Source organism: Erythranthe guttata, chromosome 14 (assembly GCF_056151865.1).
Source record: "Erythranthe guttata isolate IM_541 chromosome 14, IM_541, whole genome shotgun sequence".
NCBI classification, from domain to species: Eukaryota; Viridiplantae; Streptophyta; class Magnoliopsida; order Lamiales; family Phrymaceae; genus Erythranthe; species Erythranthe guttata.
In genome coordinates this window covers 19,624,942-19,651,982 of record NC_142546.1, presented here as the reverse complement: position 1 = coordinate 19,651,982, position 27,041 = coordinate 19,624,942, and the positions used below count along the sequence as shown (strand labels likewise).

Sequence of the window (27,041 nt, the reverse complement as noted above, 5' to 3'; positions counted from 1 at the left end):
ATACATTATTTAAATAAAAATAACATATAAAAAATAAAAAAAAATAAAAAAATAATAATAAATCCGGCTCGCGAGCTCATGAACAACTGAAAACCAGCTCGAGCTCGGCTCGTCAGAAAGCTCGAGCTCGAGCTCGAAAATCTCGAGTCCGAGTTCGAGCTTTTTACGAGCCGGCTCGTCGAGCTCACGAGTCGGCTCGGCTCGTTTACACCCCTAATCCGTGGTATATCCCCAATTAAAGGGGAAATATGCAATACCCCCCTCAAATGGAAAATATTATGAGTAAAACCCATTTGACTTTTAAGACTTTTGCACAAACCCAAAATCCAATCTTAATTAGTGAAACCCCCTCAACAAATGTGATAAGCCGAAACTACCCTTATAGGTAGTTTTTTTTTTAAATAATTGCAATATTTATTTTCCATAACCTCTCACGTGATTATAGGATTACATTAATTATCTCTTTAAATCTCCATATTTCTCTCTTTCGTTATCTCTCTCCTCTCGTTCTCTCACAAAATTTTCGTTCTCTCATCTTATTCTCTCACAATTTTTTTTTCACGCTCCTTCCTCTCTCTCTCTCTCTCTCTCTCTCTCTCTCTCTCTCTCTCTCTCTCTCTCTCTCTCTCTATATATATATATATATATATATATATATATATATATATATATATATATATATATATAAACACAATTCATCTCTGTAATTTAAAATTCTTTTGTAATTGTATGTGTTCTCTTGAATCTTTGAAGATTGTTGGAAGAATTGTTAGTCTTTGATTCAGTTACAACAGCGGCATGTAATTTGAGAACCTTTGATAAAATTCTTCAAATGCGCTAACTGTAAGTTGTTCGTCGTTTTAATTTCTTGTTTGATGCCTTTGGTTTTAATATGTATTCTCATGATTTAAGATTCATACTTTGTTTATGTTTCTCAGGTGAAGTACTCAAGAGAGCCCGACAATATTGCCAAATGTAATTCATTGTTCTTCTTAATTGCATTTTATTTGTTCTAGATGCAAGCCACTGGCCAGAGCCGCCATTTAGGGTTACGCGTTTCCTCCTCCCAACCCCATAAATACCCCAAACACTCTTGCCTCCGCCACCTTACAACTAACCCATACCAAATTGATGCAAATAAAACAACGCCGACGAGATTTGAGGAACCCGTAGCGCAATTAGGAGTGTAGTCACATTGTAGTCACATTGTAGTCACGTTGGAGTCACATTGGACTCACTGTTATTGAATAAATACATACTTAATATGACTACAGTCATGGTTAATTCATATTTTTTTTCTCGAATTAATTGTCGAAAAACAGACTAAAGTTTTTTTAATTTGGTAAACATGACTGTAATACACTATATAATCAGGTATTTAAAGTTGAAAATGCAAAAACCGACAAAATAAAGAAAGAATATGACTACAATTGATATAGTCACATACAGTCATATTAGATTATAGTCATATTCAACTATAGTCATATTCAATGTAATAAACTTGTCTGGGGAAAAATTCAATTTTTTATTTAACATTTTTGTAAGAAAATATTAAAAAAAATAATAAAAAAATAAAAAATAAAAAATAAAAAATAAAAATTGTACTCTGCAAAGCTTTTAATTAGTGGGTTTTGATTTGTACGTGATCAAGCATATTTTTATTCTTTTTAATTTGTTGGCTGATTTTAAGGAGATGTGATATTGTGCTGATTTTTTTTTTATTTTCTTCTTTAATTAATTGGCAGAATTTAAGGAATTCGAATATTAAGTGTTGGAAAAAAATCACTATTATTTAGGCATTATTTAAGGAAACAAGAACCGTGCAATTATTGTGTAGGAGATTGTATAATTTTAGAAGGGTAGTATTGGAATTAATATTTATAGGGGTTATCACAAAGAAAGATTTGAGGGTTGGATATATCACCATTTATTATTCATCCAAGGGGTTTATTGCTAAAGACCCCATAATTAAATGACGTGGGGTTGAATCCGAGGTGGACGGACCCAAGTAGAAGATAAAGGTTAAAGGCCGTACGTGTAAGATTTGATGAATCATAAACTCATTGCTGCAGAGTTGACTCCAACTACAATATATATGGTGTCCCCTCATATCCCCATTTTTCCAAATAATTGTTTTGGTGAAGACGATAATCAAAACTTTTTCCTTCTTTCAATTTTTAATCAAAATGAAAAGGAATATGTGTGCATATATGAAAGAAACCAAAATAGTTGTGGTTTTTTTAAACAAAGGTTGTGGTTTTTTTTAAGTGGGTTTTGGAATTATCAAAATAGTAGGAATTTTAAATTAAAAAAAATTGAAAAATTCAACAAGGAATTTTTTTACATAAATTTTCTACCATAATTTGAGAATGTGTATGGATGTGATTAATTTGAATTTCAGAGTTATATTTTTTTTTCGAATTGCTATTAACTATTTTGAACTGATCATTGTGATTTGTGAGTGTGGCATAATGTGCATTTTTTTTTTCAAATTTTGATTTTTTTTCTTTAAAGTGAACTAGCTGACGGACATACCCATCAACCGACCCATTTCAAAACCAAATATTTGGCCGGCAATGGTTTTCAAATTTGAATAAAATTGATTTGTTGGATGAGTCGGTGTTTTTAGGCTGATAATCGAGAGACTCAATTCAATCTCAGTCCTAATACGTAGTAGTTAATAAAATTTCTTTTAATGTGACACATAATCCCTTATATCAATTCTTCTTTATTAATTAAACTCACATTTAAATTCCAAATTCTTTTTTCTTAGTTCAAAAGTTGATGCCTTTTATCCAATCATATGTATGAAGAAGAACTATTAATTAATTAATTATTCCATGAAGCTAATTTAAAATAGGTTCACTTTATAAACTAACAGTACTTGTACCAATGATTGAGAGCTTGTAATCCTGCCAAATAATAATTTTAATTTCCTTTTTCCACTTTTCACCATTATTAATTCTTAACACATAATGCAAAGTAAGCCAAAATTGTCATTTGTTTTTAGGAATTTAAGCCAAAAGAAAAACACGTCTACTACTACTACCAAAAAATCCACCTTAATTAATTAAAAAAAAATAATAATAATTTAAGTGGTTAATGGAGGGCATGTACAACAAGATGGGAGGCCACGAAGTAGATACATTTAGAGCTGTTTTAGGTGGGACAACTAGCATATGTAGACAAATCTTGCCATCCTATCATTCGGACAAACATATATTCTACATTATATTATGGCTAGTGGATTTAGATTCATTTAAAAAATAATAATAAATAAGAAAATAATAATTTTTTTTTTAGTGGTTTGGGGATTTTTAATTAGGGACTCTAATTGGAATTCGGCATTCAACTCAATTAGTCCCGACTTATGAGATACTACACTAGGTGAAATATACCATGTAATTATATACTCCCTCCATTTCATTTTAATTGTATTTTTGAGCTAATTCACACGTATTAAGAAAACTAATAAATGTGCATGAATTCTAGAAAAATCATAATATAATGACTAAAAACCCACTTTTATTAAATGTTTAACCATTAATTCTCTTAATAATAATAAAGGGCATAGTTGAGAAAATACAATAAATACTTCATTGGAATCCTAAAGTGACAATTATTTTGAAATGAAAAAAATTCTCTATAAAGACAATTAAAATTGAATGGTGTGTGTTATAATGTGCAAATTAACAGTATAAAACTATACGGTATAATTCACCAGGTGTAGGATCTATAAAATCTTTAATCCCTGAGAAAAGTTAAAACTCTAATTCAAGACAACAATCTTTCACATTTATTCCCTCATTATCATTTTAATTATCATTTTAGTTTGTCGTGCATAAATTAAGAAAATCAAATAAATATAATGCATGCATTACGGTCTATTCTATGTTACACCGGCTAAAATACATTGGGTATATTTTTATCATTCATATACATAGAAACCCACACACACCTACATTGGTGTATGTAGATCAACAGTAAAAATTCACCAGATATAGCATAAAAATAACCGAAATATACTACTACATATGTATTTTCACGTTTTGGTAATATGTAGTAGTGTATAGCAAAAAACATAGAATACTACCAAACTACTATTCTCATTAATTGTTTATCAACTATTTGTCTTTCAATTACCCCTCATTTGCTAAATAGGTGTTTCTTTTCACCTTTACACAAATATTAATAAACTTTATAAATGTGGATTGATTTTATGAAAAACACAGAAATAAACTGACATAATATTTGTCATTTAATGATTTTTAAGAGAGAGTTAATATTTAGTGTTGGCTTGATCTCACTTTGCACCCTTGAAATATACCATTTTGGTACTTTGCACCCTTGAAAAATAATAATGCCACTTTGCACCCTTAAAACACAATAAATCATTCACAATGCACCATGAATTGAATAATAAAAGCAATTTCATTTTTCATTGGTTTTTCTTTTCGGGGTGCAAAATAAAAAAAAAATTGTTATTTTCTTGAACCTTCAACCTAATTTCGAGCGGACAAAGTGCGAAAAAATAAAAATTACACCGGATTATTTAAAAAAACTATATTTTCTTACCAAAAATAAAATAAAATATGCTTTTATCACTAAATTATTCGATTGATGGATCTTTTATTGTAACTGGTTGAAAATATTAGGTAAAAGTATTTGGAAGAAAATATGATTTTTAGATAACTTGATAACGGTATAGCTAAATGATTTTTTTTTTCGTAAAATATTTTATTTTGATAAAAAAAATATAATTTTTAAATATGTTGATGAAATGTTTTTATTTTTGCACTTTTAGATTCAAAATGATTGATGAATAGAAAAAATATTTGACATTTGGCATCCTAAAAAAATATGACTAAAAATATAAAATTACATTTTTAGCTTTAAAAATTCATTTGGGGTGCATTATGCATGATTTATTGTATTTCGAGGGTGCAAAGTGCTATTAACTTGTTTTGAGGGTGCCAAGTGCCAAAATGGTATATTTCAAGGGTGTAGAGTGGAATTAAGCCCTTAGTGTTTACTGTAATTAATAAAATTAAACATGAAAACATGCATTTAATACAACATTGAAAATCTAAAGTGACACATAGTTAAAAGAGGTAAATGTTAACTATTTTTTAAAAGCCACCGTTATTGTGGAACACATGGAGTAATTAAAAGCGAAAAAGGTTAAATTAAAATTACAATTTTTTTTTATTGAAATTCTAAAACAACATATAATTTGAAAGAAAAGGTAAAAGTCATTCAAAGCAACAAATAATATGCGAATGGGGGAGTAGCATTTTTTGTAATATTGTTGAATGCATTGCAAGGCTACTTTTGAAGGACGCGATCACCTACCTAGAGCCATTAAAATGTTGTAAATTTATAGGGTCCCAAAATTATAATCTTTATAAAATAATATTTATTCAAACACATTTATAATATATTTATTGTTAGGCCCCTAAGTTTTCTAGTAATTTACTATAATTTGAAAAGAGGTCTAAAGTTGTTCAAACATTGGTAAAATATACACTTCCACTTGGTGTTTGCCCAAACCCGAGGTGACGAGGAGATCCGTGCATTGTGGGTCGACCCAAACAAAGGTCTAGAATCTTTGAATGGCTTTGATTAAACAATAAAATAAACTATTAATAAATAAATAAAAAAGCTCAAGTCTTTGTTGCATAAATTAAACATAAGTCCTTAAATTTGGGAAATATTGCCTAGGGGTCCCTATAAAGTATAAACTAGCCCGGTTTGACCCAAAAAAGAAACTTTAAATTGCTTTACAACTACAAATATATATTGTCTTAATTAATTAATTAATTAATTACAGTTTTCATAACACTTTCATACACAAAATCTGCACTTTAGAAATGGCTCTTCAGTGCACGAGAGTTCAAGTCATCAAGACCCCATACATTTAAACCTAGATTATCTTATAGCCTATGTAAGGGTCTATTCTATGCTGCACGGGAACGCACACACCCACATTGGTGTGTGTGGATCAACAGTAAAAATTACCCAATGTAGTCTTCACCGGATGCAACATAGAAATAACCGTATTGGTCTATCAGCCTTGCAAAACGGCAACACCTATTAAACTAAAGTGTTATGCGTTACATAAGTTATCGTTTTAGTTTGTAAGATAAATAATAATTAATTAAACGACTGGCTTTTACATTTGATGCTTAACTAGTCTATTAGTAATTGTTTCGGTCGATTTGTTGGGGAATCGTGTATTAAACATGCTCTAGTACAATTTGAGCATTCATAAGATTTTATAGTTTTATCTTGACTAATTTTATTTTTCGAAACAAAACCAGAGGTGTATATATTACTTAACTACTACGGACTATTTATCACTTCCATTTATATTTTTAATGATAAGTGCAACATCTAATTGATTTTATTTATTTTTCATAAAGATTAGGGTAAATAGTCCTCTTCTAATTGATTTTATTTATTTTTCCTGCATATTTTGCCTCGATATTATTTTATCCTCTTCTACTTGCGATTGCATCGAATTGTCTCCATGTACTTGAAAATTGTCTCAATGTGGCCCCCGCTGTTAGTTGTCTGACATTTAACTTTAACACCGTTTGATCTAAGACTGAAAATTACAAAAAAACATCCCTCCTAGTTTAAATAATTATTAAAAAAAAAAATTCAAGACAACGAGAAAGTATAGTCCACGACGGCAGCCACAATTTATTTTTAATTTTTAAATTTTTTTTTTAAATTTTCTTTAATAATTATGTAAACTGGGAGGGGTGGTTTTTTTGTAATTTTCACACTTAGATCAAATTGTGTTAAGGCCAAACGTCTAAAAACTAACGGCGATGGCCACATTGAGATAATTTTTCAAGTACAAGGGGTCAAATCGATGCAATTGAGAGTAGAAGGGGATAAAGTGATATCGAACTAAAGTACAAGGAAAAAGTGAAATTTACCCTAAAGATAAAGTGTGTTATCATGGTTGTGTCAAGTTGAGCTCGACCTATGTAGGGCATGTTTGGCTAAATTTAATTTTAAGAGATAAATTTTTACGTTAAATAAGTTGTTTTAATAGCTGATAAGTTGTTATATTTTATTTTTAGAATTGAATTTTAACGTGTTTGTATAATAAACTTATAAACTATTTTTACTCATTATAAGATCTTAAATACAAATGTGGAGTATAGATATAATTTAAAAAAACTAATCTTATTTGTTCTTACATACGGATTTTTAAGATCTTTTTAAAAAGATTACCAAACACTTTCAAAGAGCTTATGAGCTCCTAAACATCTTATAACTCTTTTTAACAGCTTATAAGATTATCCAAACGCCCATTTAGTGAGCTCGATTTATAAGTTTTATAAGTTATATGTCTCTACATCATCCCATACATTGACCCAATTTAGTTAAAATCTACAAATATTTTTTTTTCACTTTTCTTTTTATAATTTTTTCCCAACCAAATAAAATATCATAGATTCGCCCTGAAATATATAGTATCATAAATTTAAAAATAAATAGAAAAGAATGAAAGGGATAAAAAAAAAAAAAAAGCTCCCCAAAAAAATGGTACATAGTGCATTTGGATGGAGGGATTTGGGGGAGGGATTTCAAATCCATAATAACAAATTACTCGGACTTGTTTGGATGGAGGGATTTGGAGATGGATTTCAAATCTCCACCCCTCCTTTTTAGTTGATTTTGGAGCAATAGTGATGGATTTCAAATGACTTCAAAATTGGAGTCATTTCAAATCCATTCCCCAAATCAAATCCCTCCACCCAAATGGACTCTAAAAGAAGTAAAGGGACAGAAATCTCCTGGAAACCAAAATACATATGGTAATTTTCCCTACACCTTTTTGCACCTTAACACTACTATTTTTTATTTTCTGATTTTTACTTCTTCCTAATTAGGGGTAAAAAGAAGAAGAAAGAGAATGGGTCTGAATTGTACTTATAAAATAAAAAAAGTACATTACGAAAAAAACCTTTAATGTTTAGGTAATTACAATCATCTCCTCAGCTATGAATATTTTTACATGTCCACTATCGCGGTGCCAAAATTAGTGAGATTTTTTAGATCATATGGAATATTCTCTAGTTTGAACCCGTTTTACCCTATTTGAGCTCCATATTTTGACACAATATGATCATAAGATGTGTCCCTTGGCTTGTAAATATCAGAATGTGGTGCATCAGAAACTGCATTTTGCATAAAACGAGTACAAACTAAAGAATACTTCACGTAATCTAGAAGATTCTATTGAATTTGATGCTATAAGGATAGACGTGTAAAAAGATCCATATAGTTGAGTTGGGGTGGTTGAAATTATCAAATATGAGAATTTTTTTTTTTTCTTCATAATTTGACCTTATCTCAGAATTGAGTACATAGTACCCGTAAATGGTAATTTCCCCTAACAAAAAAAAAAGAAAAATAAAGAAGAAAACATTCGAAAGCTGACCGGAGGGGCATTCTTGAAATCAAAAGAGAAAGAGGGGGGGGGGGGGGGGGGGGGGGGACGTGGCAACATGGGATTGGCCCCTCTGTTTTTGAGCCAAAAAAACACGACCTCCGACAATTACACACACAAACACACACCCACATTGTAAAAGTGAGAGAGTAGTGTTTGTGTTTCCACATTTTAATTTTATCCCTTTTCTTCTCTGCCTTGTCTGTGATCAGCTCTGCAGCTCAACTTTAAATTATTCACTTCAAAATTCCATAAACAAACCACCCCACCCCGACAACAAACACATACCCATAAAACAAACGTCCTTACATCGTCTTTCATTTATCTTTTTTTTCTTCCCTTTACATTCTGGGATTATCCTGTTTCCCAAATAACGGAAATTGGAGCGAGCAAATTTTTCCATCTGGTTTTATCCTTTAATCGGTAATAAATCATAAACATGCCAAGAAACCTGGGTTTTCTTCTTCCCCTCTCTTGTTTTCTTTTAAGAATTTGTTGAAGAAAAAAGTTTTGATCTTGCCTTGATTTCGCAAAGAATCAAGAAAACAATGAGAGATGAGAACTCAGCAAAGAGCAAGGTACACAAAAATACGAAACCATTTGTCTGATTCTTTTTTTTTTTTTTTTTTTGTCTGAGAATTGTGTTTTTGTTGTGATGAAGCAGCTTTCTTGGCCGAAGACGCTAGTTAAGAAATGGTTCAATCTCCAGGACAAACCCGGTGATTTTCATGCTGATGACGTCATCATTCATCAATTAGGTTCCTATTTTTTGTCTCTGCAAATTTATGCTATAATCTAATTTGTGATTCTGTCATAATTAAGGATTACATGACTTCTGTAATAATTCTTCGATTGGCAATGAGATTTTTTTTTTCTTCTTTTTTTTTTTTTTTTTTTTTTTTATGGTAGTCGATAATTTGAAATCCATAGATTTTGATTTTCTTGATGGGAGGAAATGATCTTTTGTTGTGCAAATGTGGGTTTCTTTATTTTATTTTATTTTATTTTTTTAAATTTTAAATCTGGGTTTTCTGCTGTGACAGTAAATGGCACACCTTTAAATAGTAAATACTTTGAAATTAATTATTTGGGTTTTTCAGGTATAGATGAAAAATGGAGGAACAAATTCCCAGATGAAAAAGAGGAGAAATGCACTATCAGGAAAAGCAGCAAAACAGGTTCTGTATCAACCATGTTTCTTCAAATTAAATAAATAAATAAAGTTTGCCTTTCATTAATCCTTTTCCTAATGATCACCTGATATATATATTATAATTAGAGTAAAAAGCAGTTTACCCCCTAAACTAAGGGCCGATTTGCACTTTACCCCCCAAACAAAAAAAATTTGCACGTTTTTACCTGAACTCATTAATTCGTTGCACGGTGCCCCCTAAACTCAATTTTCCGGCAATTTTGGACGGAATGTTAAATCATATGCGTTGCACGTGCAATTTACAGGGGTAAATTTGTCCATTTACTTAAATTCTATATATTAATATAAAATAATCATTTAAAAAAAAAAAGAAAAAATCAAAACACCTGCCACATGCTTTTTTTATCTTTCTTTTTTATTCTCCATTTTATTCCCTCGTTCTATTTCTTCTTCTTTGCCGTTCATTTATCCTCCGCCGCCGCCTCCAATTCCCAGCACTTCGGCCGCCGCGATTTACCTGACCAACTCCAGCACAACAACTGAGAACGGACTCCAACAACAAGACCCACCCCCCAAATCCCAGCCCATATTCCCAGACCACAACCTAGCCGGCTAGCCCACAACCGCCCACCATCCCATTGTTAAACTACTCTGTTTTGCCGGCGACGAGGCTAATCAAGGTGGCGAAGCCGTGGAACTTGGGCTGACGAAGGAGCCTGTCAAAACTTCAGCGGCGAAATTGAAAAAGCAAGCACGTGTTAAGAACAAGATCAACATCAACAAAAATGGGGTAAAATTGGGGAGGCTGAGAGAATTGGTGATGGGGACTCTGGGAAGATTTGGATTTCTCTCTCTAAGGAAGAATCGAGGACATTTATGATTTGACCGGAGAGAGAGAGAGTGGACATTGGAGCCCATGTAGTGGATGCGGTGGAGGTAGATGGAGGAGATAGTGGCCTCCCCTTCCTCCGGCTCTGGCGAAGACCCTCTATGACACTGGCTTTACGACACCTATCTCTCCTCCGATCCCGACTACAGCTTGTCACCAACCTCTTCTCCGGCAGAAAGCCCAACGACATACTTCTCTCCCTCGACGACAATCAGTCCATCCAAGAGGTCTTCCTCGGAGCTCGAATTTCATGGGTCAATCAAATCGAAAGAGACCACCGGAACCAGGTTGTTTCTCGGAATTTTGTCATGAGAATCAAAAAAAGGGATAAGCGGAGGGTACTGAAACCTTATCTTCAACACATACACACAGTCTCCGACGATATCGAGCAGAGGGGGATTTACAATAACCGGAAGCAACGGCAGGTGGAAATCGGTTCCTTTCAATCACCCGGCGAGTTTCGACTCGCTCGTAATCGACCCAGACGTGAAAGCCAAAATACGCAACGATTTGGAAATGTTTCAGAAATCGAAGCAGGTTTTCGAGGATTTAGATTGTTATGTGTCGGACAGATCGAGGTCGAGGATTACGTCATCCGGTCTGATGGATTTCATGGATGGGCTGTTGAATTCTGAGGATGAGAGAATTATGATTTTCACGAAGGAATCGATTCAGCCCTCTTGCGTCCTGGGAGAATCGATATGCACATCCATTTTCCGATGGAGGAGATAAAACGAACAAGAAAGAAAAAGAAGAAATAGAACAGAGTGAAAAAAGGGAGGAAAGAAAAGGAAAAAAAAAAGGCCTGTGGTGGGTAGTTTTTCTTTTTTTCTTTTATTATAAATCATTATTTTATATTTAATATATACAATTTAAGAATGGACAAATTTACCCCTGTAAATTGCACGTGCAACGCATATGATTTAACATTCCGTTCAAAATTGCCGGAAAATTGAGTTTAGGGGGCACCGTGCAACGAATTAACGAGTTCAGGTAAAAACGTGCAAATTTTTTTTGTTTGGGGGGTAAAGTGCAAATCGGCCCTTAGTTTAGGGGGTAAACTGCTTTTTACTCTTATAATTATTATAGTCTAGTCCTATTGCTTATTTTTGGTCAATTGGATCCACAGGGAATTCAAATCGACGAACCCCTCACCGCGCGGGACGAAATAAGATCGATCTCGATTCCTCGCAAACTACAGATGTTCACAACTACAAGTATGTGTGCTCCGGTCCCATCCCTTTTAGACAACTTCCGTTAATTATTAACTCGTTAATTTATAATCTCCAATATAAATTAAAACAGGATATTTGTTGCAACATGGAATGTTGGTGGAAAATCTCCACCAAGTTACTTAAATCTCGAAGATTGGCTTCACACCGCACCCCCCGCCGATATTTACGTTCTCGGGTATTCTACAATTAGTTCTAATATATTACCATTTTCGTCCCCTCATTTCAAAATCCATGAACCAAACAGAGCCTTATATAACGATCCAATTTTGTCGTGTTTTTATAGCTTTCAAGAAATAGTCCCTTTGAACGCCGGAAACGTATTGGGCACGGAAGAGAAAGGCCCAGCAAGAAAATGGCAAGCACTCGTTCGAACATCTCTCAACAATCTTCCCAATCCGACCGACCAAGACTTCGAACAAGGGTCAAATCAAGATGACAAAGACTCGTATTACTTGCACCGCCCTTCGTTGCAGTCGATGAGCCGCAGCATGAGAATGACGTCGCGGAGTGGCATTTCGACTACGCCTCGCGCCGCGAACCTCGACCGTCGGTTCAGTGTGTGCGATCGGGCGATCTACGGCCACAGATCGAGCGGCGATTCGTCCGATGATGACGATGGTGATTATCAAGATGGACCGAGAGATTCTTCTTACACACATCATTACTCGTCGCCCGTCTTTATTGAAGACAGAGATCCTAGGTTGTCTAGATACTGTCTGGTTGCTAGCAAGCAGATGGTTGGGATATTTCTCATGGTCTGGATAAAGAGTGATTTGAAAGAACATGTTCGAAATTTGAAGGTGTCTTGCGTCGGCAGAGGGTTGATGAGATATCTCGGAAACAAGGTATATATATATATATATATATATATATATATATATATATGAACTTCTTAAAATTATTCAATTTCTTTTTTTAATTTTAAATTTTTTATATAATTTATTTCTGATACAGGGTTCGATTTCGATAAGCATGTCTTTGCACAAAACGAGCTTCTGCTTTGTTTGTAGTCATTTAAGCTCGGGGGAGAAGGACGGTGACGAGTTGCGAAGGAATGCTGATGTCATGGAAATTTTGCGGAAAACGAGGTTCCCGCAAAATCAGGCAGAGGGAGATTACGAGAGCTCTCCTCAAACAATTCTTGATCACGAGTATGAATTTTTCTCATCCATACATATTATTGATTTTCTTTAATTATTTCATTTGTTGTTTTTTTTTTTAATTTCTGTTCGTGTTTTTTTTTTCTCTTGCAGTCGAGTGATATGGCTTGGGGATTTGAACTACAGAATCGCGCTCGCTTATCGATCTGCAAAGGCTCTTGTCGAAATGCGAAACTGGAGAACTTTGCTAGAAAATGACCAGGTATTATTATATATGCAATTAATTAATTTTGTATTTTTTGTCGCCTTTTCTTTTTTATATATGTTGAAATAAATTGGACTTCAACTTTATAATAAACGCAGCTTCGGGTAGAGCAGAGTCACGGACGTGTTTTCGCAGGATGGAACGAAGGGAACATATATTTCCCTCCTACATATAAATATTCAAATAATTCAGACAGATACGCCGGCGAAAATACGCGCCCTAAAGAGAAACGAAGAACACCTGCATGGTAATTTTATTTTCCGATAAAATTCATACCCTTTTTATACATCACTTATCCCATTTTTTATCTTTCTTTTTTTTTTTTTGTGTAATGAAGGTGTGATCGAATATTATGGCACGGTGAAGGTCTAAAACAAGTATCATATGTTCGAGGGGAGTCTAGGTTTTCAGATCATAGGCCGGTGTACAGTGTGTTTTACGCAGAAGTAGAGTCTATCAATTGCAGCCGTTTAAGAAAATGCGCGAGTTATAACTCAAGCTCCCGTATTGAGGTTGAAGAGTTGCTCCCGTGTTCGTACGGATACGGTCAACTAAATCTCTACTGATAAGAGATTATATTTAATTAATTTCCCGCAAGAATATTGTTTTTTCTAACATGAGGACGAGTATGTAGGAATCTGTGCAAAGCAACTAGGTAAGTCGAATTCCATTTCTATAAGCAAAATAATTCGTATTTGATTTTCGGTACCAATTGGAGTATGATTTTTCTGTTGCATTTCTTGCAGGTTTAATCGGTGTGGGATTATGAACAGTAATTTCGAGACGACTTTCGAATAATGAGGTGCGGAGTTTTACTGATTGGTTTTGTTTAATGCTTCAATTTTTAATATTGCAATGATATTTTTATTTTGGTAATAAAGTTTCTTCACACTTTTTGCAGGAAGCAATGAAACTAACACATGAGATAGCTTGGTGTAAAATAGTAAATATTCAATTCTTTGGGGGAGGTAACTGTAAAATTTGGCAATTTTTTGAAGTGGTAGGAATTTGTATTATTTTGTTGATGTAATTTTACTTTGCCATCAGCAATTTCTAGAGTGGATTGTAAAAAAAAAAAAAAGAAAGAAAGAAAAAAAGAAAAAGAAACTATATTATTTCGAATTGCTAAAAAACTATCCATGTTTTTAATACTTATAATATGATGCATTTCTAGCACACAATTATCTAAATTAGGGGGCGTAAATGAGCTGAGCAGCTCGTGAGCTCAATGGGTCGGCTCGAGTTTTTCGAGCTCGAGCTTTCTGATGAGCTCGAGCTCGAGCACATCCTTAGTTGTTCTAAGTTCACGGGCCGGCTCACGAGCTTTTTTATATTTTATATTTTATTATTTACACCTTTAATATAAATATAATTGATACATAATAATAAATATAATTATATATATAATTAAATAATAAATTTCAATTATATTTTTAATTTCATAACTTTTTTTCTATTATAAATAATTTAGAATAAAATCTAATATTAATATTATGTAAAAAAAATAATAAATAATAAAATGAGCTAAGCTCGAGCTCACTAAATTTGACTCTAGCTCGACTCATTTACACCTTTAAATTCTAAACGGTGAGTCTCCGTCGGTAGTTTGTTGATAAAATTAAAATGTAGAGGTTTTTGCTAATAAAAATAGGGGTTATTTTCAATTTCGTACGAGGGACAAATCCAATTTTTTAGATAACCCCTCCTATAACAGAATACCTAATTTACCCCAATTGATATTTTTTGGGCTTTTATGTTTAATTTTTCTTATCAGTTTTTTTTAATCTTCAGTTCGTTTTTAAACTATTATTTTTTATTTCATTTTTTAAATGGATTTTTTCAATTTTTCTATTTTTATTTATTTATTTATTTTAATTTCATTTAAAAAATTGGTTATTTTTTTAATTTGTTTCCAGCATATTTTACCAAATTGAAATTCCTACAAATCTATTGAAATCCACTATGTACACGTAATATGCTATATAATTAAAATAATTCACTACAAAATCAACGAATACAGTATTAAATTAACGCAATACACTATTAAATTAACAAAACTACTACTATTGTTCTTTTTTTTTTTTTTTAGAAGGCATCAACAAATATCGCCACTAATGACAATAGTAGAATCATTGGAGCATCACCTAATCTAGTAAACCTTGGTGCCATGGCTCCGCTTGCTCAAGAACCTATAACAAAGAAAAAGAAGACATTTATCAAAACTCACAATATATTTATCGAGATCCGCTATATATTTATCAAAGTCCACCATAAATTTATCGGAATCCACTATAAAATTAACGTAATCCAAATATAAAATTAACATAATCCATTACAAACTTATCTGAGTCCACTATATCATTAACATAATCCATTATGAAAAAAGTAATATGCAACGCAATTGACGTAAACCACTATTAAAGAAACGTAAATCCACATTTAAATAAGAGCAAATCCACTATTAAATAAACGTAATCCACTATAAAGAATTTGACCAGAAAAAATTAAATAAATAAATAAATAAATAAATTTGCCAGCATGGGTATAGCTCAACTGGTTCCGGGGTAGTAAGTTGGAGCAAGGACATAGTAATTTAGACGACAAATTTGATTTTGATCTTTTTTTTATTTTTTAATTTTTGAAGAAAAAGAATTCCGCCTTCGCTGATTGATGGTCAATGTCAATCTTCTTCGGCGTTGAATTGTTTTTGTCTACCGGCGTAGGCGCCATGCAAATCCTTAAGGGTTTCTTAATGTAAGAGTTTTTTAGGATTTAATATATGGTTGTGTGACTGTAAAAAATTGGTATGATAAGTAAGGTTTAATATATATATGTGCTACTATAAAAATTTCGGAACTCAAATATCTTCATTATTAAGCTAGAAATGCTAATATTCTAACTTTTGTCTCCATTAACTGATTGTAACCAAAATATTCACAAGGGAGTATTAGAGGGAAATTAAGTTTTTCAAAGTTACAACATATTTATGTTATGTCACAAAAAAAATCAAATGACTTGTCCATTTTTATATAAAAATAAGTCGATTAGAAAAGAGTGTGAAAAGTTGAAATAATATGTTTACATCTATAAAAATAAATGAAATACATATAAAAAAATATATATATTTAAGGGTCACATTACGTATTTTGTCTAGGGTCCCTGAAACGTAGGGCTGGCCCTGACTCCTATTTATAGCCAGTTTCCTTCCTAATCAAACGATTGAAATTATCTTGGGATAATTAGTGAAAACCCCCCACCACATTAGGATATATTAGGATGGATCTACACCCTTTTTCAATATTAGTGAGACCCCCCTTCATGATTTATTTAAATTAATATTAATATAATTATCAAATGTTATACCTATATTACCCCGTAATTGTCAGATGTTATAATCACAAACCCTAGCCTCAAAATTTATATTCAACCGCCGTTCTATTATTCTTTCATTTTTTTCTCTTCTTTTCTGGGACTGGAAATTCATGGCGATGGAGGCGACGATGAAGGCGGCGACGAAGGCGACGACACATCTCGACAATGACGAGGAAAGACCCTGCAACCGTTGTTGCGGCAGCTACTGGTCGTCGATGCTCTCAGGGAAGTCCGATGAAGATAGAGAGGAGCTTTTCGACAGAATGCTCACCCGATTGGCACTATGCGAAGACTCAAAACTCCAGGACTTGCTCGCTAAGATTCTTCCCCTCTCCATTGCCGCCCTCTCATCTGCCTCCACTTCTCTCCGCAATAAAGTAATTTACCCCCCAAAACCAAGTTCAGATCTGGTGCCGTTTAATTCAAGCAAAAAGTTTATATTTTATTTTTGTTTATTGTGATTTTCTTTATATCATTTTTGCTATGATGTTTTTCAATTTTGTTTATACTTGTTTCCGTTACTTTGTAGTTGATTTCGGGTTTTGCTATTTTTATTGTTTTGAAATTATTGTCGAGAAATGTACAGTAGCTTTCAATAGTTTTATAATTGTTTTCGATTTTTTGTGTTGATTTACACAATTTATAGTTGTTTACCATTTCTTTTATAGCTGATTTCGTTCATTTGTAGTTGTTTTTATTTTTTGTAAATTTGTTATTTGTAAATCACCGTGTTTTATATAGTTGTTTTATAGTTTTCTAATAGTTGATTATGGCGAAAAAAACGAACAGTTGAAAAAAATAGTTATTTTGTAATAGTTGTTTTACAATTTATAGTTGTTTTTTATTAAAAAATGGTAAAAAAATAGTTGTTTTGTAATAGTTGTTTTACAATTTATAGTTGTTTTTTATTAAAAAATGGCAAAAAAATAGTTGTTTTTCTTGAAAAAATGCCAAAAATAACTGAAAATTAAAATTAAGAAAAATGAAATAAAAAAATTGAAATTATAGTCGATTTCAGAAATATTATAGTTGGTTTCAGAATCTTTATAGTTGATTCCGAACAAAAAAAGGGAAATTAAAAAAATAAAATAAAATAAAAATTATTTTTAGTTAAAAAATTAAAAGAAAAATATTTTTTAAAGCTATTATTGTTAGTTTTTTATTAAAATAATAAAAAAAAACCGAAAAATTAAATTTATTTAAATTATATATTAAAAAAATTAGAGTTTGCGATTGTAGGGATATCAAATTTCTGAATTTTATGTGTGTCTTCTAGAAGGCTATTTTCGGGAACCATTAAAATAGTGGGTTTTCCACTAATATTGAAAATATGGCTGGATCCCCCCTTATTAAAAAAACACTAGAGGGGGTTATGGCTAATAGTCCCAATTATCTTAGTCTAATGGCTATAGTTTCTCTATTAGAACTATCCATAATGGTATCTAAATATTTTTCTCAGCGAAATTTAGCTAGAATTAAGTTTCTAGAATATTGTTGGTTCTAATGGAACATAAGCTCTAGCTTTAGTTTACAACACATATTACTCGTCGAACCTAATATTTATTTGGAATTATTAAATTAAATTAAGTTTATTTGAACATGGATGCTACTTTCTAGGATTCCTGTATGAACAAAACCTCGGTATATCCTACGAATTGTCACCGGTAGCATTCAAAGTAAAAGTGTTTAAGAGATACAATAAGAAGTGGGTGAAAATATCCTTACTAGTAAATGGGGAGATGATTTCAATATATAAAATTAATTACAAAAGAGTGATATTCTACAAAATAGGAAAAAATATATTTACGTATATCTACAACTAAATCAATGGGATATTAATGATCCAAATTGATTTTCTCTAGAATAATGGAGAATTTTCGATTCTTCCTTATCACCCCCTGCAAGGTGAGCGTGGCTGAAGGTAGAACGCTGAGCTTGCCGCGAAAGAGAATGAATTGCGGCTTGGAGACGCCTTTGGTGAAGGAGTCAGCAAGTTGCAAATGTGAGGGAACGAAGTTAATTTTCCGAGTGCCACTAGCAACAAGTTCCCGTACAAAGTGATAATCGATAGCAATATGTTTCAATCGAGGTCGAGTAATTGGATTGACTGCCATAAAGATCGCACTTTGATTGTCACAAAGAAGTTTAGGTGGGGCTGCGAGTGTAACACGAAGATCCCGAAGCAATTGAGTAACCCAAACAATATCGGCAGCGACAACAACCAATGAACGATATTTAGCTTCGGCACTTGAACGAGAGACAGTATTTTGTTTCTTAGAAGACCAAGATATTAGATTGGCACCAAAAAAGATAGCATAGCTCGTCGTTGATCGCCGTGTATTGGGACATCCAGCCCAATCCGCATCAGAGTAGGCAAGAAGCTCTCGAGTGGATTGTTTATGAAGTTGAAGTCCATTATGGGTAGTGCCTTTAACATAGCGTAAGATACGTTTAAGAGCACGAAAGTGGTCCTCGGTAGGCGAATGCATGAATTGACAAATGGAATTCATACTAAAGGAGAGATCATGCCTGATAATGGTCAAGTATTGAAGAGCACCGGCAAGAGAGCGAAACAATGTAGGATTAGGAAATAATTGTCCTTCGACAGAGAGATGTGCACCGACAACAAAGCGTGTAGAGATAGGCTTTGCATCAATCATCGAAGCACGTTGTAAGAGATCAAGAGCATACTTTGTTTGACTTAGAAATAAACCTTTGTCATAAGATTGAACTTCAACACCGAGAAAATAATGAAGATCACCCAAATCCTTCATTGAGAATTCCTTGAAGAGCCGAGAAATGAGGTTTTGAACCAGGGAAGGATTACTGCCAGTAATAACCATATCGTCGACATAATGAAGGAGATAAATCATTCCAAGTGAGGAGAGGTAACCAAACAATGAGGAATCTGACTCGACATAAAACCAAGGGTAATCATAAAGGAGCTGAACCGATGAAACCAAGCTCGATGAGCTTGTTTCAAACCATAAAGAGCTCGCTTCAGGCGACAAACATGCTGAGGGAATTGTGGATCGATGTATCCCGGAGGTTGTTCCATATACACTTCTTCATTCAAAAAACCATGAAGAAATGCATTTTTAACATCTACCTGGTGTAAACTCCATCCAAGCGTAATGGCCAACGATAAAATAAGTCGAACAGTGGCAGGTGGCACAAAAGGGCTAAAAGTATCTCCAAAATCAAGACCGTGAATCTGAGAAAACCCCTGAGCGACCAAACGGGCCTTGTGGCGCTTAATAGACCCATCTGAGTGGAGTTTGGTTTTGAAAATCCAACGACATTATGATTTTGTAGACGATGGACAAGAATCCATGTATGATTGTTCTTCAAAGCTTGAATTTCATCATCCATAGCCGAGAGCCATTCATGGTGTTTTGCTGCTGATTTAAAATCCCTGGAGTCTTTGAGAGAAAGAAGAGCTTGAAAAACCTGAGACGAAGACACAACATTCATAGCATGATATAGCCGTGGTTTGAATATACCAGGTTTACCTCTAGTAATCATTGGATGGCTGGAAGTGGTCACATGAGGAGGCGGAGGAATAGGCGGTGAAGCGGCTGCTAAATTCGATAAATTTTCTACATGAGTAGAAGTATCTGAATTTGGGGTACTATTCGACGATATAGGCTGCAGAGAATCACTACAAGGAAAACATGGTGAAATGGAAATTGAAGGGGAATAATCAACATTAGAAGAATTAGAGACGCAATCATGACATTATGAAAATTGAGTGTAATCAATATCAGTCTGCAGGTCATGCATAGAGTCACTGTGATAAGGGAACTTATGCTCATAAAATAGCTCATATTCGAGAAATATAAACACGACTTGGTTTTGCGATCTAGACACATATACCCTTTATGAAGAGTACTAAAACCTAGGAAAACACAAGGAGTGGATTTCGGAGATAATTTTGGGTGAGTACTCACGCAAATAAGGAACACAAAGACAATCAAAGGTGCGCAACATAGAGAAATCTGGTGACTTACCAAATAGGAGCTCGTAAGGAGTTTTGCCATCATAAGACGGTGATGGAAGTCAGTTAATGAGAAAAACGGCAGTGTAGAAAGCTTCAACCCATAGAGAGAGCGGTACATTGGCATAAAACATAAGGGTTAGGCCAGTTTCGGTCACATGACGGTGTTTGCGTTCTACAATACCATTTTGACTAGGAGTATAAGGGCAAGACAAACGAAGCACAATACCACAAGAGTGCAAATGAGATCAAAATTTATTATTTGTAAACTCGGTTCCACCATCACACTGAAAGGATTTAATTTTGGTGGAAAATTGTGTTTCAATATATTTTTGTAAGCGAACGAAAGTTTCAAAAAATTCAGATTTTTATTTTAGTGGGAATATCCAATTAAATTTGGTACAATCATCAATAAAGACCGCATAATATCTATATCCAGTAAAAGAAAGAACAGGCGAAGGACCCCATAAGTCGCAATGTAAACGATCAAAAGACATGGCACAACGTTCATCATTAAGAGAAAAGGGTAAACAATGGCTTTTCCCAAGTCTACAGCCAACACAAACGTTGGAATATGACTCACGAGTTTATTACTGCAAGAAATAGATCCTAATCTAGAAAGGGATGCAACAATGCGATAATTGGGATGACCTAAACGAGCATGTCACAAATGAATAGAAGCTTGTGGTGAAGAAGTTGTGGTGGACAAAAAAATTATGATGTCGTTGTTCCAAAATACAGAAACCATTTTCACATCTTCCGACTCCAAGTACCGTTCTTGTGACCCAATCCTATATGGTAAAACTAGAGGAAGAAAAAATAACAAAACAATTATTTTCTTTAGTAAGTTGACTGATGGAAATAAGATTTTTCTTAATACAGGAACAACTAAGATGTTAGATATGAGAAGGGGACTAGACGGAACAAGAGATGAAATCGAACCGGTATGAGAGATAGCTAAAGACCGACCATTTCCAACCGTAACACATTCATTACCGGAGTAGGTAGCTGATTGATCCAAACCGTCAACGTGACTTGTCATATGAGATGTTGCGCCCGAGTCTAGGAACCATTCAGAGTCATTTATATCTTAACGTGAACATGCAGAAAAGGCTTCAACAAGATTAGCCGATTGTTTCTTCTTAGTTTTCAAGAATGTCCAACAACGTTTAGCTGTATGTCCATCTTTGTCACACAACTGACAGTGAATCGGACAAGTGGACGACTTTGGATTAACACCGTTTGTCGAGAAAGAGAAATTGCGAGGTTTTCCTCGTTTCGCTCCTCCCATTTTCGGAACCTGCTGCACAAAATAAGAAGAATTGGAAGCCGAGTGAGAAATAGATCTTTCGAAAATTTCATGACTCAAAGCTCTTGGAACAATCTCAGCAAAAGAGGTAATCGGGTGCAATGACATCATAGTGGTTGAAAAGATCTTGTAGTCAGATCGTAATGCTCATAGAAACCAGTGGACTTTGTCGGTGTCATCAATGGGACGTCCAATGGAAGCCAATTGATCACAAAGACCTTTGAATGTGCGGGAAAACTGAGCAATGGACTGAGAGCCGCGTTGCATCAATTGGAGTTCGTCCTTGAGTTGCAATTCACGGGTCTTTGATCGTTTAGAGAAAGAGCACGCCAAGTCCACGGGAGTAACTTAAACCCAATACCTCACTCATAGACTCTTCTGTAAGGGAAGAGTAGAGTAAACTGAGTATCATCTGATCAGTGTGTAACCAAAAAGTATATACCGGATTGGTTGTTATAGTGCCGTCAGACGCAGTAGTTGTTGGCGAGGGAGCTGCAACGGTACCATCCAAAAAACCAAACAAATCTTGACTAGTTAAAAGAGGGCCAAACTGATTTTTTCACAATAAATAAATGGAGGAAGTCAGCTTTATGGTTAACATATGAACCATTGTATTAAGCGGAAGAGTGGGAGATGATGAAGGTGAAGCAGCCATGGTGATGTCAAAGAAAAAACTTTGACAGTGATACCATAAAAGTGTTTAAGAGATACAATAAGAAGTGGTTGGAAATCTCCTTACCAGTAAATGGGGAGATGATTTCAATATATAAAATTAATTACAGAAGAGTGATATTCTACAAAATATAGGAAAAAATATATTTATGTATATCTACAACTAAATCAATGGGATATTAATGATCCAAATTGATTTTCTCTAAAATTATGGAGAATCTTCGATTCTTCCTTATCACAAAGTCTCATATGAAGCGTCGCTGCCGCATAAATCCATGATGGCTGAGTAGAAAAATATATGAAAGTAATAAAAGTTAGAAGAAAAAATGAAAATAAATAAATGAAACAAAGTGGTGCATGTAGTTATTAAAGACTCCAAAGAAGGTAGTAAAAAGAGATTATAATTTGACATTTTATCTGGTGGGGTGAACGGGTATCAAACTACCTGAGAGAATAAATATGCCTAAGAGGGGGGTGAATTAGGCTTTTCAAAACTTCTTAATATTTTTGCAGAATTAAATTATTTTTAGAAAAATATATTTTTCTTTGATAATAAATATTTTGCAAACTTCCAAATTAATTCTGAATAAAGTTTTAGCAATAGACTATATATGAGTGCGGAAATTTGAATACGATAAAATAAAGTGCGTAAGTAAATGACACCAAATTTATAGTGGTTCGGAGAAATTCCCCTACTCCACTCTTCTAGGCCCTCGAACTTTTATTCCACGTGCCTCCAAGATCCTTGGATCCTCCACACGAAAAAGATGTGCTTACAAGACTCTAACGACTTTTGCACCAACGACGTGCTTACAAGAGACTCACTCTTTCGCACTTTATCAATACGTGCTTACAAGAGACTAACTCTTTCGCACTCAACAAAAACCTCACAACAAAGAAATGCTCTCTAAGAGCTTTACAAAATCCCTCTCAATATATATAATGAAACAAGTGATAAGCTAGAGGAGAATTTCGAATTTCCTAATAAATAAATGACTCTCTATAAGCTCTTTTCGAAATTGGCTTGGAATGAATAAGCTTGAATGAATGGTCCACTATTTATAGGTGAAGCTCTTCATCTCTAGAAAGGAAATAATCAATCTTTAATCTCTTGATTGATTAGATGATGAGTGAGATTGATCTCCAGCTGATTGAGATCAATTAAATCACTTGAATATGGTAAGCATTTGAATTTTGAAACTCAAAAGGAGTGTTCTTCCTTCAAAAACGATTTTCAGCAAAACATCTTCCAGCCAGGTTCAGCAACTTCCGGGCTAACTTCCGGACAGCTTATATATTTTGAATCTTGATTGAGGATTGATTTAAAATCTTTCCAAGTCCGAAAATATGATTCTCAATCAGTTTAAATCAATGGAAAAACGTTTTTCAAACAATTCAAATAATTTTGAATATTAAACCATTTTCCAAAGATAGAAGATCTTGAATTTCGAAAAACCTTTAGCTTCCAAAATCTCATGGATATTTTCTTTCAAATCTTAGCTGATCCTTTTGAAATAATTTTCAAATAAAAAGAATTATTTTCGAAAATAAATTATCATTTTATAAAGGGCTAATTTTCGAAAATAAAGACCAAATAAATTGGGCTTATACTTTGATCCAAGAAAGAAGAATTTGGACCAAGACTAGAAAGCCGTATGGAGGATCGTTCGGATCTCGTTCTCGGGATAGTTCAAGGACACTAGGCCTCTTATGGATTATGTCACTCCGGTCTTGATTAATTTCGCCTTGATAAATTTGTCTAATAAAAATATGACTCAAAGAAAGACTATTAGATCAAATCAATTGTTTGTAAATCATCACATTCGAAAGTAACCTTTCGGCTAACACTACCAATTCACATTAAAAAAAAAACAACAAAAATGAGATTTCTATATTAGATAAATATTTAAAAATAGTGATAAATTGTTTGATATTTGTATTTGGTATTTAAATATTTTTTAAATACCTAGACTACCCCTAGAGCTACACAAAAATACCTAAATCAGTGGTTACTCCTTTTACATATAAGTATAACTAGCATTTCGCAAAATACAGTAGTCTGAAGTTCAGAATTGGTATAACAAGTTTCTTTCATATGCTGGTAGGTATACTCTTATCAAACATGTTCTAAATGCTATGCGTTTGTATACTATGAATATTTTTAAAATACCAGTCGCTTGTATTAATAGAATTAATGCATGTTGTAAGAAATTCCTTTGGAAGCATAACATATTTTAGAATTATACCAGAGGTTAGAGATGGTTGTTTTTGGGATACCTTTTGGACCACCTAAAGTATTTGTGGTGTATTTGTGGTTTATATATGTGTGTGTATTTCTTCTATGGATTAAAGTGCATGAGAATGGCTAGTGAAAGATGACCCTAAGCATTGGTTTGTACACACTTTTGATAAGCATGTGAAAAACGGTCATAACTGAATCATTCAATAGGTGGCTCGATACAAGTAGACAGTTACCAATTTAATCTTCTGGAATTCATGAGAAGAAATATTATGAGAAGGTTTTATAGAAGATTTCAAAAAGCACAAGGATGGACACACGACATTTCTCCTACGGTTAGAGAGCTGCTAGAGAAGTCCAGAAGAAAAGGTAGACATATTCACGGAGTTTCGAATGGCGATGTATACGAAATTGATGATGAAAACATAACTTATCTGATAAAGTTGAATGAAAAATACATGCAATGACTTGCATATATAACAAGCAAGTTGACCCACGTATGTTTGTTGATCCTTATTCAACAAAAGCTGAATATTTGAGGACATATTCTGGCAAGTGAGAAATATTAGAATGAAGTAGACATCCACCGATACTTCCTCCAACACATCAATATAAAAAAATGAATAGAAGAAGAGAACCTGGTGAAGCTGCTAAAAAGGCTAAGACTATAGTTAATACACTGTAGAAAGTGCAATGGTGTGAGACACAATTCGAGAAGCTTCTCTCAAAGGCCTGATAATGGTGATAGGAATAAGAAGAAGAGATCAGTGGTAGCTACAAGTCTACATATTTGCTCATGAGATGCTAAAAAGAATTTAACTTGTTAATTTATTGGTAAGAAATGTGACTGAATAGTTTCTTCTTTAATGAGATTATTATACTTGTGCTAAGTTGCTGTAATACAATAAATGATATTGTTTTTATAATTATTTGTCACTCCGAAAAAATAGAAGTTTATCAAAAAAAAAATGGTCTTTAATTCAGGAACATTGCCGTCAAACTAATGAAGGCAACATGGAATGAGGTCTAGCCTATCTAATGGTATGTGTGATCTTATATTAATTATACACTTGTATGATATAATTGACTAAAATTTGATTAAATCTCAGTTTTACAGATTTCGATATTGTAATAGAGCGTGGAGGCTGCCTCAAGATATTACATGTTTGTAGCTACATATGCTCTTTGAAAACGGGCAGTAGTTAGAGTTTATTCTATATTTTTCTACAATCAACTCTGTACGGTTGAGATTTTGGAAACTTTTTTTTTTTTTTGGGTGTGGAAATGATCAGAAAAGTCTGATCCTTTTACTTGGTTATTTTTTTGTCCAAACATTTGTTTAATGATCTTCTCGAAGTATGTTTTGCGTTCATCTGTAGAATCATATTTTACAAAAAACAAATACTTATATTTTTATTTATAATGTAAAATTTGACGTGTTTATAGACCATTTAAATTTGTACAATAATCATGTAACATATATTTATATTTATGAGGAAAAATGTGAGTTTTAATCCGTCAATAAAGTACGACAAAATATTCAGTCGCTGAATTTCTGTCGGTGAAGCCCTGTTTTCTTGTAGTGTAAAGAATATTAAGAAATGAGTAGTGATGAAGTAGAGAATAAATGGATGAGGGGGTATGGTTGCCCAAAAAATCAAAATTTGGAGGTAAATATGTATTTTCTAACCAAGATTAACGGTTCATTAACGGGAAAATTGATGGAGTGGATGTGTATGCCAAAAGATCAAACGTTTGAGGTGTGTTGCCAAAAACCAAAGTTCATGGGAGGTGGATGCAAATTACCCCAAAAGAATTAACAGCCTATCACCTATGACATCTATATATAGTGATTAGTACTATTTAATTTTTAATTAGAAGTGAAAATCGCATCAACTTTTTCCAAACGGTCAATTGCAATCTGACGGTCACGGCAATCAGAAGTGCAGAAGGCGCACAGGTTGCTGCATTATTTAAGCCAACAATCAGTACCAATTTACGGTTATTGGAAAATTAGGAATAATTAAAAAAAAAATCTATAATAAAAATGGAAAAAAAAAAAAAAGAATTAATTAGCAGTGTACGTAATTGTTAGAACAAAAATACCTATACATGAAAACCTCAGAGTTCTGCGCAATCGGCTTCCGGCAATAGTGGCACCGCTCCAGAAACCACCCAATTCTGAGATGACCGGAATCTCGGAGACGAGTCGGATAAGCGATGGTCAGAATCTTCGACCGCGGTGGCTCGCCGGCGGCATCAGCCTTCGTGCCCATCGCTGGGCTGGCTACAGCGGTGGCGCTTCTTGCGGACGACGAACTTCCGGTACGTCTGCGTTTC

General features: G+C 33.6%; 1 protein-coding gene across 1 annotated transcript; it reads left to right on the top strand.

The window, feature by feature from the left end:
- The first annotated feature begins 8,586 nt into the window (after positions 1–8,586).
- Positions 8,587–14,302, top strand: LOC105954055 (type I inositol polyphosphate 5-phosphatase 4). Its single transcript, XM_088812912.1, has 12 exons — positions 8,587–9,048; positions 9,135–9,228; positions 9,571–9,648; positions 11,642–11,729; positions 11,818–11,922; positions 12,031–12,592; positions 12,702–12,898; positions 13,001–13,109; positions 13,211–13,359; positions 13,450–13,767; positions 13,859–13,914; positions 14,014–14,302. The coding sequence occupies exons 1-10, from the start codon at positions 9,019–9,021 to the stop codon at positions 13,676–13,678; spliced, it is 1,641 nt and encodes a 546-aa protein (XP_088669038.1). The 5' UTR covers positions 8,587–9,018; the 3' UTR covers positions 13,679–13,767; positions 13,859–13,914; positions 14,014–14,302.
- Positions 14,303–27,041: the final 12,739 nt, after the last annotated feature.